This window comes from Berghia stephanieae, chromosome 4 (genome assembly GCF_034508935.2).
Source record: "Berghia stephanieae isolate SIO BIC M18660-M18661 chromosome 4, UCSD_Bste_1.3, whole genome shotgun sequence".
Classification (NCBI taxonomy): Eukaryota; Metazoa; Mollusca; class Gastropoda; order Nudibranchia; family Aeolidiidae; genus Berghia; species Berghia stephanieae.
In genome coordinates this window covers 31,424,893-31,446,814 of record NC_088363.1, presented here as the reverse complement: position 1 = coordinate 31,446,814, position 21,922 = coordinate 31,424,893, and the positions used below count along the sequence as shown (strand labels likewise).

The window sequence follows — 21,922 nt, the reverse complement described above, 5'->3', positions numbered from 1 at the left end:
CGTGAGTGAGTGAGTGAGTGAGTGGGTGAGTACCTTTTGAGATGCTCACATGGGATAGGGAGCGAGACGGTGAGCGCAAAAACTGAAGAAAGGCATCGCTGTTCTATCACTCAACACCACTCCCTGTTTGTAAAAGTTTTGATAACTATGTTCCCTCCTTCAATAATGAATCAAGGATGGTTACGTTTAATTGTTGAACACTTGAATAATTTCTTATAGTAGATGAAGGCGGTGGGTTACTTAGGAATGAATAAGTGTTTTTCCCGGTGAGAGATCAGTAAGAAAATAATAAAAAGAATGGCAGTTGTTTGCGAGGGCGTGAGAGCGACTGAGTGAACACGGAGACCAAGAAGTAACGAAACATCCCCGAAACCGTTGTCTGATCTTTTTGTGCCCTAGCTAGCTAGCACTGTGCTCGCTGCTTGGTGGGGAAGTATAGCGACTGTCGGCTTCACGTTCACGGACGTACGTAGCAGAGAAGCAGGCAGCGCTAGATTTCTTATAATAAACTTACTTATTCAGTTTGCTGTTTCTCCTTTCTTTCCTTAGGTTGGCTTTACCTCTGCTGACCACAAGGGGGTAAAGAAAAAGAAAACAGCAGCACTCACAGAGTAGTTTTATTTTATATTTATTTATAGTTACTGAAAAGTTTATTTTCATATGACGTAAATAAGTTATAAAGTTTATTAGTTGAGTTTTTAAAAATAGGCGTTTAGAGTTAGGTAAAAAATTAGATTTCGTATCTGGATTTTGGAACGCAAGCGTGATCGACGAAAACAGAAACTGGTGATTCTTTTGCAATAATCTGTGACTTATAGAGCCCAAAATCCATGGGCACGTTAAAAACAATGGCTGTGTCCAGATGGACATTGGCCAGTGTGCTTTTGTTTTCCCTGGCGTGTGTCTATTTTTCAGGAGCTACCCTTGCAGAACAAGAGGTGAGTACCATTCCGTGTTTTGTCTTTGTAAATCTATAGGTAGTATGTGCTTGGCTAAGAAGTTCATAACATTGCCATCCGTAAGTATAACGGACCAACACACAAAAATATGTGTAATCATGAACTTTTATAGTCCGGATAATGCCGTTTAGTGAGTAATACTCATAAACATGGATGGCAAAAAACAATAACAAGAGTGACGTCTACTTTATTCAATCAATACAAAATTATATATAGTATGCGCTTGGCTAAGAAGCTCAAAACATTGCCATCCGGAAGTACAAATGACCAACTCACAAAACTATGTGTAACCATGAACGTTTATTGTCTGGTTAATACAGTTTAGTGAGGATTACTCATAAACTTGGATGGCAAAAAAAAAAAAAAAAAACAATAACAAAGAACTGAGTGAATTCACCTTCGTTCTATCTATAGATGGATGGAGATCGACATGCACTTATTAGCAGGTCCGATAACCCAAATTGTTAGTATCTCATTGTTGTACCTAATGGAAAGAAATACTATAAAAACCAACGCAAACTATTGTCCTTTACCACAATGTTAAATCAGGCCCATAATTGCATTCGGTTATCAGGCCTTCAATTGTGTGCACCTAGATGGATAGAGATGGAATGGTTGATGTGCGTGCCAATCTTATTACGAAATGTTAATCATATCATCTCCTGCATTAAGATTTAGATTTTATTGCTGTCTTGTGGCTAAACGCTATTTATTTATTTATACATTTATTTATATATTGATTAATTTATTTATATATTTATTTATTTATTAATATATTAATTTATTTAGGCTCATTTTAGACAGAAAATTTTCACTTTAAATATCGATGATTAAAATGACTCACAGCTCTAGTATCAGTTTTGAGACATTTTGTGCAAATTGAGAGTCATTTTTTAAAATGTTAATCGATCGACTTTTTAAAAAATCAAACAGACGTGTGCTTATTTGCAGGTCTGGTCTGATAAACCAAATTGTTTTGAGATCATTGTTATAATGGAAAAAACTCTCAAACCAACCTATTGGCCATTGCTTATATTATTATTATTATTCCTTTCCGCCACGACATCATAAGATAATATAGTCGCTTAGGCATTCCACGAAGGAATATAGATAATTTAACAAAAAAGATTTCTGATGTCAACAGGAATTACCCATTACAATAGTGTTAAATTAAGCCCGTAAATGCGTTCGGATTAATTAAGATGACTAAAAACTTGTTATTAAATCTGAAACACAAATCAGACCTGGCTATATGTGCACGTTTCAAGCCAAATTATAAAATTGAATGACAAAAGACCAAAGAATAATTATTTTTTTTGCAGTTTGAAACCGACAGTAGCCTAACTGAATTGGACATTGGTCTGTCGCAAACTACTTTCAATCGTTTATTTACCAGCTAGCCACCAGATCTCGTGATGGGGTAGATATATGCTCAGAAAAATCCGGTCGGGGGTGGAATTTTCTAACGGTTGTGCCACCGTCTCTCTCTCTCTCTCTCTCTCTCTCTCTCTCTCTCTCTCTCTCTCTCTCTCTCTCTCACTTCTCCTTCTCTCTCTCTCTCTATCTATCTATCTATCTATATCTCTCTCTTTCTTTCTTTCTTTCTCTCTCTCTCACTCTCTCTTCTCTCTCTTTCTCTCTCTCACTCTCTCTTCTCTCTCTATCTCTGTCTATCTCTCTCTTTCTTTCTCTCGCCTCTCTCCCTTCTCCCCCCCCCCTCTCTCTCTCTCTCTCTCTCTCTCTCTCTCTCTCTCTCTCTCTCTCCCACCTTCTCTCTCTTTCTTTATCCACCCCCCCCCTACCCCACCGTCTATTTATTAAAATCATGAATACCATCAAACATACCATGCCATGGTGTGCTCTGTGTACAGAGGTTTGGTTTACATGTTACGTAACACAGCTTCCTTTCCGTTAAACACCCTATAGGTACCTATTCTCGTTGTGGGTTATGGTTGTATCATCTCTATCGTAAAACTGCACAGTTACTCATTTGTCTTATCGTGATTAATTTTACTCGCACCGCTTCAACTTTTAAAACCAGTTAACTGCCGCTTTCTGAAAAAAAAAACCAACTCGTATTTAAAAATTTGGCCAGAAAACTCGTCCTCAAATATCGATCGATTTATCGATTTAAACGACCGCATCTTGCCAAAAACTCTCAAACCTGTGACTTTGCGAAGTCCCAAGTTTGAGAGTTGTTTTTTTTTTTCTCTAAGATGACGGTTATTTAAATCGATCGATATTTGAAGGACGAGTTTTCTGGCCAAATTTTAAAATCCGAGTTTTTCGAGAGTACGGCAGTTAATAGATTCACGTTACGTTTCCTGGTATCCTGTCATGGATAAGATATATTCATAAACTTAATTCAATTGAATTATATATTTTCCCCGACGTATACATATATGCAGGTCTGATATCCGAATCCACTTCTGGGCCTAGTTTATGTAATGGAAAATATTTTGCGTCATTTTTTTAGATTTCCGTTACAACAATGAGCCCATAAGGAATTGGGTTATCAGACCTGCAAATCAGTGCACGTCGATTTTTCCGCATGGCACTCAAGACTTATTCTCCAAACATGCATCATCATAATTATGTTAGAGCTTATTACTAACCGTTTATTAGATTAGGGTTTTGGTTTTTAAAAACATTTAACTGCATTCTGTTACACGTTTTAAACGAAGCGTTTAAAATATATAAACACTTAGTGGAAGGAAAAAAGACCACGCCCTTCGGACAGTCGTCCGAATGTCAAGCAGTTAGTGCTAAACTACACGAAATTACCATCGATGTGCGTTAAAGTAAAATTTTCAATAGTTCTCCTCGCCTGATCAATCGTACCATCATATAAAACTATGTGTAAACTTCACATTTACAGTAAAGAAAAACGAAGTTGACGTCATTTAGCTCTTTATTATTGTTTTCAGACAGCCATTTTGTTAATTATTTATCAGACTATAGATAGTTCGAAGATGACGTCACTCAGGCCTTTGTTATCGTTTTTGCCATCCGCGTTTGTGAGTTGTTCTCACTAAACTGTATTATAACTAGACTATAAAAGTTCATGGTTACACAGAGTTTGTGTGTTGGTCCGTTATACTTCCGGATGGCAATGTTGTGAACTCCTTGGCCAAGCGCATTCTATCTATAACGCCCGAGATCACACACAGTTTTGTGTGTTGGCACGTTTTATCCTGTTGACGTCACTCAGGTCTTTGTTATTGTTTTTTTGGCATTCATGTTTGTGAGTGTTTCTCACTAAACTGTATTAGGTCGTAGTAGTAGTAGTAGTAGTAGTAGTAGTAGTAGTAGTAGTAGTAGTAGTAGTATTAGTAGTAGTAGTAGTAGTAGTAAGTAGTAGTAAAATATAGTAGTAGTAGTAGTAGTATAGTAGTAGTAGTAGTAGTAGTAGTATAGCAGTAGCAGCAGAAGTGGTAGTAGTAGTTTGCAGTAGTAGTACTAGTAGTAGTAGTAGTAGTAGTAGTAGTAGTAGTAGTAGTAGTAATAGTAGCAGCAGCAGCAGCAGCAGCCGCAGTAGCAGTCGCAGTAGCAGTAGTTGTAGCAGTAGTAGTAGTCCCACATAGTGAAAATTGTTCACAGCTTTTGAAATGAATGTCTAACAACACGATTGGTCATTTTGTTCAGCTTGACATATGAGTATATTTACAACTTTCATAAACAAAGCAGCGTGTTTACATTTGTTAAGAAAATATCCAATCGTTGGACGGCGGACAAATCATGTGTTTGATGACTCGGTTGGTCGAAAAGAATGAATATAGATCGCTCCCATTGAAAAAAAAAAGTGTGTGAGTGTGTGTGGGAGGAGGAGGGGGGGGGGGGGGGTGTTGAAAACCCAAATAAAAACAACAGCTATGATGTAAAACCAAAACCACGGTGTCAGCACTTTTCATTGTAGGCGGTACCTGTAGTTTACTTGGGATGGCAGGTTGGTCCTATAACGACAAAAACGCCTTTTGTAATTTTGGGCAGAAAACATTTTTAGTTCAATGGTCAATGAATCAAGATAACCTTCAAGTTTTCATGTAGTCTTGAATTTGAGACTTACATTAGGCTTCAACAGTCGTGACATCACTTCCCCCGTAATGAGGTATAGTAACTTAGTAACTGGTTCTAAACCATCGGAATAATGGCGGACGTCCTTATGAAATACTTCTCCGACGAGCAAAAAAGGGTATCCAGAGGAGAAAAACATTATAAATCTGATCATGTTTTGACTTTTATACATTCTGATAACATGACATGTGAACAAGTTCTAGCCAGCATGAAGAATAAAAAGTACCGATTTTCTTGTTAAGAACCAAGCTGCTCGTTGCTGGGCGGACGTGACATCAGACTATTGAAGTCAATTTGGAAGTGTCAGATTTAAGGTCACATCATAAGTGAAAGGTTATCCACTCGACCGATATTTGAATTTAAGAACGAGCTTTTATATAGTGCAATAACCATTTTACCTGCTCAAAGCGCTTTACAGAAAGGGGAGGGGGGGGGGGGGAGCGGGGGTCTGTAGCCAACAGCAACACTTAACATATAGGACACATGACACCTGAAAAGTGATATTACATTTTTTTTTTCTCGGACACAGACAGCGCTGTTAGCGTCCAGGTATTCATTTTGCACCTGAATACAATGAGAGAATGTGAGTAAAGAGCCTTTTCCAATGACTCAACTGTGCGCCGCTCAGAGCGGGACTCGAACCCCAGGATCTTCCAATCCGAAGGCGAGTGCCATACCACAAGACCACATAGCCGCCGCACTGATAGCCGAAAAGTTTTCATAGTAAGATAGTAAAAAAAAAGCGTTATGTCAGTTTTTAGCAGACGGGTTCTTATCATGGGTTTTATTTAGTATGGATTCCATTGGACAGGTAATTTATGTCTTTTCTCACCGATAACCAAGTACACTATTTCCATTTAGTTCTCTGGAACTGTCCATCATAACATTATTATAAGGTTATGTCTGGTTATCTACGTTTTATTATCGGTTTGCTTTGAGCGGTAGCAATGCCTTGCATTTTTAACATTTTGACAGTCATATTTAAAAAAAAACAACAGAAGCAGAGCGGAGCAATGCCATTTCTCTGCCTTCCATCCCTTGAGGAATGACCAGGATTGGTTTATTTTGGACCTGAGCTAGCTCCCCCCCCCCCCCCCCCCCACACACACACACACTTCCGCGCCATACCCATGGCTCTACGATATTGTGGCTTTGAGCAGAAGTGCACGAATTCGCAGGTCTGATAACCCAAATTGTTATGGGCTTACTGTTGTAATGGAAAAATAAAATATGTCAAATCAACACAAAATATTGTCAATTACACCAATGTTAAATCAGGCCCATGATTGCGTTCGGTTATCAGACCTGCTTGTAGGTATGTGCACTATGGCTTGAGGCATCTTTACTCTTTACTCTTATTATTTTACCACATTTGTCTCTTTTAGGCATTTTCACAATCAGAAGTAATAGTATATTAAAGACCCCCCCCCTCATTTTATTTAGAAAGAAACGTATAGAAATGTAAAAGTTGAAGGAATAACACAAAACAGACGTTGGATGACGTTGCGAGTTATCCTTTTAGCGGGCAGGATATTTCGATTATCAACATTATATTTTTCCACACCAACCTTTTTCCTTTTGCTGTATATATTATTGATAAATAAAAGACCCATATACGTGCCAATGTAAGGAGGGTGTGTCACAGTTATTTTAAACAACTCTCACAGGGTGTTTATTGCTCAATAAATCATGTGTAAGGCAGGACAACTTAGATTTGTTAAAAAGAGTCGCTTAACACATTAGAAACTGAAGACCGACAATAGAAACGGATTAACAACAAAACAGAATAAAACAAAACAGAGATCACATTGAGGCATGGTGAACATGATCATATTGTGTATTGTTTTCGTCAAAGATAGCACAGGCCTGGGTCAGGTGACAAAGAGGAAGAGAGGAGAGGAGGACACGGGGGAATTAAAGGGGAGGAGGTGTTTAAAAAGAGAGGAGGATAGATAGAAAAATAGATATTTAGATTGATAGAGATAGATAGATATATAGGCAGATAGACAGGCAGATAGATAGATAGGTTTATAATAGATAGAAAGATAGATATATTGAGGTAAAAATGGGGAAGAAGGGGTGCGGACAGTTTGGAGATAGTCGTGATTTAGGAATGATAGTCAAGTAGATTATTATCGGGAAAACCCAGACATTCTGGCAGATTAAATTTCGGTTGTCATGCATTGTGATCAAAATACCACAGGTTTTTTTTGTTTTGTTTTTTGTTTTTGTTTTTGTTTTTTTTTTTGGGGGAGGGGGGGGGGGGGGGGGGGGGGAGGGTTGTGGGTGGACAAGGGAAGTAATACTACACTAGATGGATAACGTATCTATTGTCAGCTTTGCCACATCTAATGGCACGGCACTGAAGCTGTGTGGATCCTATGTCTGGTGTAAGTCCCCGGAGAGAAAATAGTCCCCATTGTACTTTGAAGTGGCTGGGGATTTAGTCAGAATGGAACGATGTGCCGTCAAAACCTAATAATATTGTGTGCTTATACAGGCTTTAAATAATATTTGCCCATTCTATTCACCTCAAAAGTGGCATGGTGTAGTGGTGGTATCATTTGTTGTTTGAGCTCGGGGTGGTAGTTTTGGGACTGTTTTCTTCTTCTTCTTTTTCTTCTTCTTCTTTTTTGGAAGAGGGTAACTGTGTAGAAAAGACTTACTTTAGGGGGTGAATCACCTCTTATTTTGTCTAGAAGGTTTTTTTTAAATTTTCGCTCTTGTATTGATGTAGATATCTATTTGTTGTGCTATCTCTTTTAAAGATAGACGTCTTGTCATAAAAAAAATGGGATAGTCCCACATCAAAGATTAGAAAGCGAACTTGGAGCATGACAAAATATTTGAAACTTAGATTCATTATTAAAATATTTACTAACACTTTTGTTAACTAAGAGGGTTCTGATAGCTCAGTTGGTAGAGCACTCGCTTCACACACGAAAGGACCATGGTCAATCCCGGATGACGTCGAGATTGTTTCCGACCTCCCTGTCTACCCAGCAGTAATTGGCAAGCTGGTTCTGTTAGATCTGTCGGAGAATACTTTTCGATAGGCTATTGTCCTGGCCAAACGGTAGAAAGCAATTATATACGATTGTTTTTTTTAACGCCATGGAAACCGGGATAAGGTTCGACTCCATGCAAAACATATTGATTACTAGAATGTGCTTAGAGCACTTTTTTGTCTAGTAAAACTACATTTTGGCATAATAATATATCGTGGACATGCCATCATTGCAAAGATGGCAAGGAGCAATGTGTTAAAGTGACACATTAGGGAGCAGGCACTGTTGGAAGATGAAGATTTGAATAAAGTATGTATGAAACAGTGCCAGACAAAACAAGAAAGAAAAATACAAGAAAAAAAAATCTTTAAAAACCAGCCTGCCTCGACTGGAGACCTTTTGGGATGTATATATATAAAAAATAATTATCGGATTTTTCTTTTTTGCTTTGTATGGCACTGTTTCCTACACGCTTTATCAGATGTTTAAACAATGTGTTGCATTATCACAAATTTGGCACCACCAATATCTTGGCTTTTTTGTGCTGCTATGTGGCCTAGTGGTATGACACTCGCTTTCGGATCGGAAGGTCCTGGGTTCGAGCCTCGCGCTCGGCGCATAGTTGAGTCCTTGGAAAAGACTCTTTACTCACATTCTCTCACCGTACTCAGATGTAAAATGAGTACCTGGCCGTTAACAGCGTTGTTTTTGTCCGAAAAATTGTAATATAGCCTAATAGGCGTTATGTCCCGTCCTACATGTTAAATGTTGCTGTTGACCAGGTACCCCTTGTAAAGTGCTTTGAGCACATTTAGTGGATATTGCGCTATATAAAAGCTCATTTAAAAAAATAGAATTTATGACGTTCAATTTTAGAATGTAAAATGAAGTTCGTGGAATATTTCATTGCATTATTATATCTATACTATATTAAATCTACATTACGTACAACTTATTTCTCCTGAAGAAGTCGGGGAGAGAAGGCTCTAATAAGACTAAGGTTTGAAGCGACTTTTTTGATGGTCGTGGATAGCTCATACGGTAGAGTCACGATCGCCCCGGCCGGCCGGAGTTGCCATACCGGTAAGGTTACGGGTTCGAGCCCCCATCGCCGCCGCGAAGTTTTTATTCTGTGTTGTTTTCGGGCACGTTCCTACTCACTTCATTTCTTGTTATTGTCAACTTATTTCTGTCTTGCTACTTTATTTTAGTAAATAATGTGAACTATAAGAAATAAATAGCAACAATTATCTTGCCCTTTCAAGAGAACGACAAATCAGAAAGTCTTTTACTTAATCTTTAGAAAGTAACACAAACTCTCTTCTCCAACAATCCAATCCCTTTGGTTCTCCTGTGATTTCTTAATGTCTTGTGCTTTGAAGTAAGGAAGGGGAACTAAACACAACTCTGGTTAATTAGCGTTATCACCGTCACAAATTCGTTGCCTTAACCCTTTAAGGACGGAGTTAGATAATCCTCTAACGTGACAGAGAGCATATCTTGCTGCTTTTACTATGACTAAAACAGCTGTAAGTAAGGCTGATGCGACCATAGCTATTTTTACCAACAGACCTGTAGCCTGTGACGATAACAAACGGTATAATTTAAAGAAAGATAAACGTCCGGAAAAGAGTGAATGTGATAGTGCCCCCCCCCCCCCCCGCCCCCACCAAACAAAATAAACAAACCAGCAACAAAACAGAAAAAAACAACAACGAACAAAACAAAATAACAAAATGAAACAACAAAACAAGAGCATTTATTCACCACAGTATCCACCAAACGTGCTCAAAGCACTCAAAGGAGTCTTGGCAAACAGCAACACTTAACATGTAAGACAAGACGTGATGCCTGTTGGGCGATTTTACAATATTTATTCTGACAGAGAACGCTGTTAACTCATTTTACGCACGAGTACAGTGAAAGAATACGAGTAAAGATCCTTTTTCAAGGACTCAACTATGCGCCACTCAGAGCGAGACCTGAGTTCTGGACCTTCCGAACCGAACATACTTACTCTGATGAAAGAAAAAAATTCAAAATATTTGAATGTGACAGTGTCAGGTAAAGATGAAAGAAAAATAAAGATCATCCGTTTTTTTAAAAAAAAATCTATCTTTCTCAACTGTCCATCGAACCTCAGAGTTTCTGATACCGGTCTGAAGTTCTACCATCACACCGAAAAGGGTACCTACCCAGAAAGGAATGTTGTTTTAATATTTTACTTTTTTTTTTGGTGGTGGTGATTTGGGGGGGGGGGGGTCTTTGTTTTGTTTCTACTTTATATGACATCAGCTTTATTAACCCTCTCCTTACCACCCATAGGAAAATCGTCATATTCGTTACGATGCAGCCAACAATTTTCTTATTCTGACTTCATTTTGTTATAATTATAGCTATAAAAAACTCAACACTGTGTTGCAGAGTTCATTTTTCTGAACAAAATGTAGAATATACTCGTTGCTAATTTGTTTGAAAAATCTATTTTTGTGTTGGGTTAGTATGATGGTTAGGGTAAAATTCTGAAAATAGCTGGTAATGAGAGAGTTAAGAGAATAACAAGTGTGATACGAATCGACAATCCCGATTAGATAAATTATACTTAAGGAGACAGAAATGATGGTCAGAATAAATTTGGTCGCTTGCCGTGAAAGGCTTAATCAAGTCCATACACAATAGTCATAATATATGATCGGTTTTCTTTCTGCAGCAGCTGTACAGTGTAGTGCAGACGTGTACATAACTCCATTCTCACCTGTTAGTCATCTGACTTTTACGTCTTATGTCAATAGACTAAGATGACCCCCCCCCCCCCCACCCTCCCACCTCCCACCTCACACACACACCTGCCCCAACTTGTCAAAAAGACTAAAATTTTAAAGGCACCTCTACGGTCTCCAATTTGTGGAATTATTTTATTGTTGAGGATGGGTTGGAAGAGAAAATAAAATCTATAGGTAGAACGAAGATGACGTCACTCAGGCCATTGTTATTTATTTTCACCATCCATATTTGTGAGTAATTCTCACTAAACTGTGTTAACCAGACTAAAACGTTTAAGGTTACACATTGTTTTGTGTGTTGGTCCGTAATACTTCCGGGTGGCAATGTTGTGAGCTTCTTAGCCAAGCGCATACTATCAAAAGATATAATACTATCTATGGGGTAAAAAAAATCACGTTGGATTAGAATGAGGTGTCTTGTCAGTGTTACTTGCAGAACCCTTTTCTGACAGAAAAATCATCACAATCGTTACGATACAACCAAAAATCCTCTCAGACCCATTGTGTCATGACAAAATTTGAAGAATTTGTTTAAATAATAGTTACAGTTTTGAGAACTTAATGCTGCGTCTTTATCTATAGATAAAGCTTGTTTTGCTGAACAAATCTATAGGAGATAGCATTTATGTTCATTTCTTTTGAGTTAGAGCCTAAAATATCAAATTTGATGTTGGGTGGGTATGCATGACAATTCAGGAAAATCCAGAAAATGGATGTTGTTGGTTAGTGCAGAGTAAAGACTTAAGATTCAATTACTCGGTACGTCGTCTAACCATTAGCATCCATTACCTGTTAGTGCAGCTTGGCCTCTGGGTCTGTGTCTGTGGTCCACTAAGTCCTAGGACCAAAACACTGTGTAGTAGTTCTATCTATTATCTCATTAACCCACAAGCTGCCTGATGGCAAGCAAGTCGCACAGTCATCCAATTACAGATTGTGTCAGACAGGTATGTCCTGGCCAAAGCCCTTAAACCGCCACACTCTGACAAAACCCATTTCTAAAATTCATTTTCATTTTGGCGAGAAAAGTATTACTTCATATATCGATTAATGAAAATAAATGGCCATAAACGGGCCTTGACCGTGTCAAAAGGCATAAGCTTGAGATTACAAAAATTGTAATTTTTGAGATTTTATTGACAAGTTGGGCATTAATGGACTTGAATTTGAAGTAAATGGTTTATTACAAAAATGAAGAAAATGTTTGTTTTGTCAAGAGTACGCTAATATACTAAGCCCAGCCCCACCTTAGCCATACATGGAGATAAATGTATCTTTTTCCGTCTGTAGAAGGACTGCCAATTATAGTAAAAACGCTTTTTTTATATTTTGCAATAAAACATTTATTTATATATTGCGATTAATCATATATATATATATATATATATATATATATATATATATATATATATATATATATAGAGAGAGAGAGAGAGAGGAGAGAGAGAGAGAGAGAGGGTGGGGGTGGGGTGAGGGTGAGGGATAGGGTTTTTGATGTTAGAACTAGCATAGTATATATATATATATATATATATATATATATATATATATATATATATATATATATATATATATATAACAACATAACATAAATAAAAACAAGAACAACCAGCACTAACAATAAGAACAACAATAACAACAATAACAATAACAACAACAACAAAAACAACAACAATAACAACATTAAGAACAAACAAGCACATTATTATATTATATAGAATGTAGTTTTTAAAAAAGATATATATATATATATATATATATATATATATATATATATATATATATATATATATATATATATACTATAAAATGAATGAAGTTGACTAAAAAAGAAGACGAAGAAGAATAAGCAGAAGAATAAGCAGAAGAATAAGAATAAGAAGAAGAAGAAGAAGAAGAAGAAGAAGAAGAAGAAGAAGAAGAAGAAGAAGAAGAAGAAGAAGAAGAAGAAGAAGAAGAAGAAGAAGAAGAATAAGCAGAAGAATAAGAATAAGAAGAAGAAGAAGAAGAAGAAGAAGAAGAAGAAGAAGAAGAAGAAGAAGAAGAAGAAGAAAGAGAGAAAGAAAGATTACCTATTCGCGATAATAGGCATGTTGTGGTAATTTCGTGTTAACCCCTTACCAACCATAGGAACAAAATCGCAATCGTGACGATGCAACCAACAGTTGTCGTATTCTATGTTGTTTTGTACATCATAATTTTAAAGAAATTATTTTTGTTTTAGTTACTAGTAAAAAGCCCGCAATTTCGCGGGGAAAGAACTATTTTCACTCGATATTGCCAGAATCATTTTCTTGATTAGCTTGATTACGATTAGATGCACATTTTAATCGATGTGCTTGTCGTCGCTGCCATGCTTTATTCGGCATGATTTTAGTTTATCAGTCAGTAGATATCAATATCAATAAGTCGCAAGTCTTTACCACGCTTTACTTGGGAGTGCTTTGCACTACCTTCAATACTTCACAAATTTTAATGGCGGCCGAGAATCAAAACCATGGTCAAATTAGGAAATTTGAAACTTTCACATATCTGTCAAGGTTTGTTCTAGAGTTTTTAAAACGCTTTTATATGATGACAAATTGAATAAATAAACGCCTGACAAAAGATCAACGGTGAAAATACAAATTGAATCAATACTGGGGATTTAGGAGCTTTCGGAATGTCTCCCCTTTACTTAACTTATGTGAGGTCAAATGAAAATCTGAAGCGGACGCGATAAATATCAAGTCCCCGAATCTGTCTACTTTTGGTTTGTTCGGGCTAGAAGCTAGACAGAACCAATTGACAGTTTGCCGAAACGTTTAACTAAATATTTCCCAGGGCAATAATTATCACATCGATGGCATAAAAACGACAGTAATATCAGCAGTAATATTAGTTGATGTTGTTAATCGGTGAAACTTGTTTAAAAATTCTGTAAATCCGAATACCGTTAAGTGATCAAGTGAATTATATCACTATGAATGCCACGATTTGCTGAAAAATGCCAATCTGACAGTTCCTAGCAAACACTCGCCCCCCCCCCCCCCTTTTTTTTTTTCTTCCACGCAACCACATTCCAAAACACACATACACACAAATATAATACACCACACACAGAGACACACACACACACACACACGCACACACATAAACATACACGCAATGAGAACACACTACTACTCCATAACAACACTGATCACCGCTAAATCAACATAACGGAAGTAACAACTCTACTGGACAGATAGAGTTGAGGGTGTGGCCATGAGTGTGTCGTTAGTGTCCTCGGTAAATTTTTTATGATATCTGTTTGACTTAACGAACTTTCAAACTGACTTTAAATTATAAAAGGAAATCAAGTTATCTGTTTATCTATCTGTAAAAAATACATTTCTATTTTTCAAATCTTTCAGTAGAGTTGTGCGCCGTATCAATTTTTTTATTGACTCAAATAAGCACAATGTTCTCCACAATGCTATATTTTTTAAAGAAAGGATAAAGTCTTGACACTGTGTTAGAGAGCTCATTTTGCTGAACAATATTATGTATAGAAAGTTCGAAGATGACGTCACACATGTCTTTGTTATTGTTTTTTGCCATCCGCGTTTATGAGTAATGCTCACTGAACTGTATTAACCTGACTATAAACGTTCATGGGTACGCACAGTTTTGTGTGTTGGTCCGTTATACTTCCGGATGGCAATGTTATGAGCTTCTTAGCCAAGCGCATACTACCTATAGCATGTCCTTTTTTCTTTTTGTTTGAGTAAAACACAACATATTTTTGTGTTGGGTGGATGTGACTTTTTGGGGAATATTCTGAAAATGGATGGTAAAGATTCTGTGTTGTAATGGTAGCACGTCTGACCGGTAATCAGAAGGTCTGAGGTTCGATCCCCAGTCGAGGTCGACTGATTTTTTGGGATTTTTTTTTCTTGTATTTTTCTTTCTTGCTTTGTCTGGCACCTTTGTTACACACACGTTCAGTTCTTTATCTTAAAAAAGGAATGTCGTGTCTGTTGAATTAATTAGAATTTTTACTGGTAGAAAACACTAAACCATGCACTCACGTCCACGCCTGCGTAAACAAAACACGCTCACGCTCACAAGGAACCCCCCTCCATAAAAACACGCACACGTACACACAGGGATAGACTTATAAACAGTGTAAAAAACATTTAGATCATAATCAACCACACAACCCGACACACACACACACACACTTACAAACACACACATACAAACATGACATACACATAGAAATACACGAATATCCTTCTCTTTGGATATGCCAGGCAATCTTTTTTTTAGAGAAACAAAAAGTAGGTTGTAGATAAAGACGTTCACAATTAGTAGTAGTAGTAGTAGTAGTAGTAGTAGTAGTAGTAGTAGTAGTAGTAGTAGTAGTAGCAGCAGTAGAAGTAGTAGTAGTAGTAGTAGTAGTAGTAGTAGTAGTAGTAGTAGTAAAGTAATAGTAGTAGTAGTAGACAAGTTACTCACCACTGCTGTCTTGTAACACGTTTTTAAAGAGCATGTTGTTATTTTGACGTGGGGCTAATAAAGAAAGAGCCAGTCGCTGACCTCCAGACACAAGGTCAGTCAGTTAGCCAAAAGAAAATGAAAGTAAAAGAAAAGTGAGATGTACCTTAACAGGCCTGAGTGCGGACTTGTGTTTCCTGTTGTTGTGGTGTGTCTGGGTCTTGTCACTCATGGCCTAACTGACAGATGCAGGCCACTGGGTGAACTTGGTATAGTCGTCGGACATAGGTGTCGGTCTCAGGCAGTGGGTAAAATCTCATTATAGAAGCCTCGACAGTGGTTAGATATATTACATATAATGATAATACTCTCCTGTTCTGCTCGCCAGATAACTCGTGCCAACACACAGAAAAGCATGTCGAGCACGTCCATTCTTACCGTGTTAATGCGAGAGGGGTGATTTTGGGAAAAGCAAACAGTGACGGCTTCAACAATAACAAAATTGTCATGTGGGTTTATGTCAGATGACTATCCTCTCCAAGTAACGGGATTGTGGTTCGCCTCTGTTGGCCACAAAGATAGGGGATGGGGTGAGCCTTTAATATAAGCAATTTTACCGCACAAGGCGCTCTGGTGTGTAATCTTTAATCTTTATAGTCTGATAATAAGCAAGGAAAGTTTAAGCCATGATGGCTCATAAGACTGGGAACAATTCTAGTAAATAGGAAAAGCAAGAGCTCTCTGATCAAAGAGAATACCGAATTTTTTTTTAGATCCTTTCATCTATTTATAAATAAACATAATGAAAAGAATTAATTTTCCTGCAATAGTTTCCAGCACAATCCAGTCTACCTGCTTCTCAAAATCATTGTCTGCAAATAATAATATTCAAAACCTAACGCCTATATTCAACATAACGTGTAACCTTCTCCCTGGTTTTACCTACATGCCTTTACCTGAGAAAGATCAGTTTTAGACAACACAGACAGACATTCAAGTGTTTCTATTACGTTACATATATTAACCCTTTCACGGCCAGCTGTATTTTTTTTTTCAAATTCAAATGAATATATTTTTATAGCTTGAGCATCGCACTAATCATGGAATCGTCATGTGCGGTATTTTTTGTTTGTTTCAAAAGTTTATTTTAACTATTTAACTACCGAACACTAAAAAAAAAATACAAACAAAAAAATAAACAAACAGGCAAAAAAACAGACACGTAATTTAAAAATTTGGCCAGAAATCTAGTCCTTCAAATATTGATTGATTAAAATGGCCCTCATTTTGGAAAATAAATAAATAAATAAATAAAACAAACAACAAATCTCTCAAAACTGAAAGCTCGAGAAGTCCCAGGCTTGAGAGATTTTAGTACTATATGAGGGTCATTTTAATCGATCGATGTTGAAAGGTGAGTTTTCTGGCCAATATTCTAAAGATCTATTTAAACAAAAAAAAAAGAGCACAGCAGTTTAGTTTCCTGATTAGAGTTCCGAACTGGGCAGCGCTAAGGTGAGTCTGTGGAGAAGACTCCTAACTGACATTCATTCTCTCATCGTACTCAGCTGTAAATTTAGTATAGATAGTATGAAGTTGACGTCACTCATGTCTTTGTTATTGTCTTTTGCCATCCGCGTTTATGAGTAGTTCTCACTAAAAATTATTAACCAGACTATAAACGTACAAGGTTACACATAGTTTTATGTGTCGGTCCGTTCTATATCCGGATGGCAATGTTGTGAGTGCCTTAGCAAAGCGCACACTATCCATAGATAGTTCGAAGTTGACGTCACTCAGGCCTTTGTTATTGTTTTGTGCCATCCGCGTTTATGAGTAATGCTCACTGAACTGTATTAACCCGACTAAAACATTCATGGATACACACAGTTTTGTGTGTTGGTCAGTCATACTTCCGGATGGCAATGTTGTGAGCTCCTTAGCTAAGCGCATACTATCTAAAGCGTACCCGGTAGTGTCCGTAAAACAAAACAAAACAAAACAAACATTGTGGCAACTCATTACAAGCGTCAGATCTCATTCTATGTGTTCATTGATGGTCATTGGCTTCGGCTTTGATGACATTAATTGAGTAGTGCTCAATTGATGACATTAATTGAGTAGTGCTCAATATAACATCTCACGTTAAAAGAGATCGGTAACTAATGATTTAATGTCCGCTTAGATTAATTTCTACCGTTGTCAGGAGAGGGTTAATTAATCCTAGTCGGATTTAATTCCGGGCAAAGACATTTTGCTGGCTTGAGTCAAAGAGAGAGCGCGAGGTGCCCCAGACATCATGACGAATTCCAAGGGGCAGCACCCAGTTTTTCTGTAACCGAGGGGTAGACACTGGATCTTGCATGATATTATATTATATTATTCAGACTACTACTACTACTACTACTACTACTACTACTACTACTACTACTACTACTACTAGTACTACTACTACTACTACTACTACTACTACACTACTACTATACTACTACTACTACTACTACTACTACTATACTAACTACTACTACTAACTAACTTACTACTACTACTACTACTTATTACTACTACTACTATTACTACTACTACTACTACTACTACTACTACTACTACTACTACTACTACTACTACTACTATACTACTACTACTATTACTACTACTACTACTACTACTACTACTACTACTACTACTACTACTACTACTACTACTGCTACAAATCGTGAGTTGTATCCAATAGTTCAACCAATGGGATCACTTGTTTCCTTGAGCACTACTTAAGACAACTCACTAGGCGGTCCACAAACCTAAAAATGACCTCAAAATATGGATCTTAATGGGTCTTAGCATAGTCATGGTTAACTTCTATCCTGATACTGGAACCGTGGCCTTCGTAAAGTTATGGCCTGACACTGACCAAATAACTTGTTTCGATGAGCTCTACTAACGACAACGCACTAGGCGGGTACAATAACCAAATGGTGACGTCAAAATGGCAGTCCTTTTGGATTTCAGTGTCAGGCTATAACATAACGATGGCTACGCTGGAACCCACTAGGACTTTTAGTTTGACGTCATTATATTTAGGTTTGTGCAGCGTCTCGTGAGTTTTCTTTAGTAGTGGTCAAGGAAACAAGTGATTTCATTGGTTGAAATATTGAATACAACTCACGATTTGTTTTCTTTTGTGGCCAAAGACTTGTCCTTTGACGTCATTTTTTGGGTCAGTGTCAGGCAATATATTTACGATGTTTACTGTCTTACTGGCTAACCCACACCGGAGACTGAATCGGACAACCCGGCACTGTCGTCCCCTGCCTGCGGTCTTCTGGATAAAGACGTCGGGCAAGGACATTTTTAAAATAAGAATAAAGAGAAGAGCCACTAGACCTACCCATACCAAGTTCGAAAAAAAACCCCAAAACTGCAGAGTACGTGGGGGCTTGGTATGGGTAGGTCTAGCGGCTCTTCTCTTTATTCTCAGTATTTTGTCCGTGCCCGACGTCTTTATCCGGATGACGGCAGAGGACGGCAGTGCCGGGTCGTCGGAGTCAGTCTCTGGTGTGGATTAGCCCTTAGTGCCAGGCTTGTTCACGAAGGCGACGACTTGACTCCATACGTGCTTGTTGAAATGGCTGTTTTGCTGTACTCTGGAAAAAAAAAAAGACAGTTAAAAAGTTTTGGCCAGAAAATTGTCCAAATATCGACCGTTGACAACATGAAGGTAATTTTAATCGGTTGATATTTGAACGACAAATTTTCTAGCCAAAATCTTAAAAATGTTTTGTTTATTTTCAGAGTAAAACTTAAAAACTTGAGCTTTTTTATATAGCGCAATATCCACTAAACGTGCTTAAGGCGCACTACAAAGGGTCCCTGACTAACACCAACACGTAACATGTAGAACGAAAGAGGACGCCTGTTAGGTGATATTAGATTTTTTTTCCGACAGAGACAACACTGTTAACGGCCAGGTACTCATTTTACTCCTGAATACGGCGAGAGAATAAAAAAAGAGCCTTATCCAAGGACTCAACTATGCGCCGAGCGGGGCTCGAACCCAGGACCTTCTGATCCGAAAGCGAGTACAACAATATTTTGTTTTGTACTGCATCACACATAACTTTTCAGGTGCATATCTTGCACCACTATCCACTCCCCAATTTTCCATCGTTGTACATGTAATTTTTGCACTCTCTCTTTTTTCCTGGAATTCCCATTCACATACCCAGACCGTCACAACACCCGTGGTGCAAATCACATCTTGCAATCATCTGAATAAACAACCGCCGAAATCTAGATATGCCATAAGATGAAAAAAAACAACTTATTTTTTCATTTTAGCCATAAAAGTTTTACTTCAAATATTTTATCCAGAGAATGACCTTCATTAAACTTCCACCCACAAAAAAAAGACAGAGAGAGTGTGTGAGAGAGAGAGAGAGAGAGAGAGAGAGAGAGAGAGAGAGAGAGAGAGAGAGAGAGAGAGAGAGAGAGAGAGAGAGAGAGTCCTATTTCTGAAATTCAAAAAATGATCAGTTTTGAGACTTTTCTAACACGTTGATCGTCATTTTTATTTAATCCGTGGAGATTTGAATTAAATGTTTTCTCGCTAAACAGATATGAAAATTAAAGCGTTTTCTCAGAGATTGGTATCGGTATCATATCTTATCCTAGAATCACCACAGAAGACTAAACAAAACTATAAAAATAAAGAAACCAGCCTTTAACCAATCCCGTATTACGTATAACGACCTCAATGATAATATCCTGGGACTGGTTATTCCTTCCCTTTCCACATGAGTCAGTGGTGGGCGGCGGTACATCATGTGTGCCTTACGTACTCACCAGCAGTTCTCTTGCTTGTTTATTTTTTTTTAACGAGCGAAGATATTTTTTCCATACACTTAGATAGTCACGGCATCTCAAATTGTGTTATTATTATTATTTATTTTTTTTTTTTTGCATTTTTTCGTTTCGTTTAAACGGGCATATCTATGAAACGTCTCTGACACCATAGGTTGCATTTTCAAATGTTAAGACAAAAATGTACTTAAACATTGATATTCTTATATATTATTAGTGGTGTTGGTGAGTACGAGAGTGCTCGATAATATTGGTTTGAGAATAGAAAATAAGTAAGGCCACTCGTATGTTTCTGTTAATGTCCTTACTTTATATATATATATACATATACACACACACACACATATATATATATATATATATATATATATATATATATATATAATATATATATATATTCATATTCTAACATTTATTTGTTAGAGAGCTTTTATTTGTGGGCGAAGAGCATTTTCCAAGGACTCAACTTCATGTCACCTAGAGAGGGATTCGAACCTTCAATTCAGTCTACAAGTCGCAACTCAAGTGCTATAGTGCAAGACAACAAAGCAGAACGTTAGAGATCTGACAGAAATGTTTATGAAACAGTGCCAGAAAAAGACATTTTTTTCTTCTTCAGATTTCGGTCTTACACAGTGCCTGCTCCCTAATTTGTCACAAAAGAGTGATACAATGTTATAAATTAAGAAGAGTTTTGATATTATGAAGTACGAATCGTTTAAAGACTAATCAAGCCTTGAATTCGACAGATAATAGTTAAGCAGTCAAATGCCGTACTCGGGAGAAAAAAAACACGTATTTAAACATTTGGCCAGAAAAACTCGTCCTTCAAATATCGATCGATTTGAATAACCTCCTTCGTGTCAAAAACTCTCAAACCTGGAACTTCGTGAAGTATTTCTTAATTTACTTTTTTTCGGAGTCGGATCCACCTCGACTTTAGTAGCTCACTAAATCCTAGTGATTTTTGCTACTTTTCAAAATTGGAAAAATGTATTTAAAATGAGCATGTACATAGATAGTTTCATCATTACATTATTACATGCAAAAACTGAAAACATCAGCTTTGATACTACGCCTATAATTTGTCTCAGAAAAATGTAATAGATAGGCATGAGGTAAACATAACCCGGGTAAACTACGTATATAGTTGGTGTTAGGGTTGAGTGAGTTAATAACATTTTGATACTTTGGGGTACACATTTCGGTCAACGTTACTAGATATCTCTCTAAACAGATCATAGACATAATCTTCATCATTTCATAATTTTTTTTTCCCATCCTGTAGAAGAAACAAAGTTGACGTCACTCGGCTCTTTGTTATTTTTAGACAGAATATTTTTGATTAAATTATCTCAATCGACTATAGACATAAAAGGTTACACATTTTTGTGCCTTGGTATGTTTTCTGGCTGGCGGATTTTGTGAGTATTTTACATTAACGTGTAGCCTCAGTAGGAATTTCAAGAGCTATCCATGATATGTATTCCCATTTTCTTCTAGGCCAAACAATAACAACAAGAAAAAGAACCAAAAAATTTTTTTTTTAATTTTAAACCCACAAAATAACACTCGCTAAAAGAAAGCAACCAAATAATAATTTAAAAATCAATTAATTATATTTGGCAATCAAAAGAAGCATCCTGTACTTCCACAATCGCTCCACCGGAAAAAGCACATGTGGAGAGGTGGCGAAATCGTTATAGAAAACAATCAGCTATTCTGCCTGGAAACACACCTATTTCTGCACCTTCCCATTTTGTTTTATCCCATTTTG

General features: G+C 37.2%; 1 protein-coding gene across 10 annotated transcripts in view; it reads left to right on the top strand.

Annotated features, from left to right (window-relative positions):
- The first annotated feature begins 482 nt into the window (after positions 1-482).
- The window catches only part of LOC144970415 (basement membrane-specific heparan sulfate proteoglycan core protein-like), a 255,662-nt gene continuing 234,222 nt past the window's right edge, over positions 483-21,922 (top strand). For 8 of the 10 annotated variants that reach the window (XM_078910028.1, XM_078910033.1, XM_078910032.1 and 5 more), the window contains exon 1: positions 711-938. In XM_078910028.1, the coding sequence (XP_078766154.1) occupies positions 831-938 (108 nt within the window). In that variant the 5' untranslated portion in view covers positions 711-830. Of the gene's footprint in view, positions 939-21,922 lie in introns of all 10 variants that reach the window. The other 2 variants (XM_078910024.1, XM_078910025.1) reach the window with 2 other exon arrangements.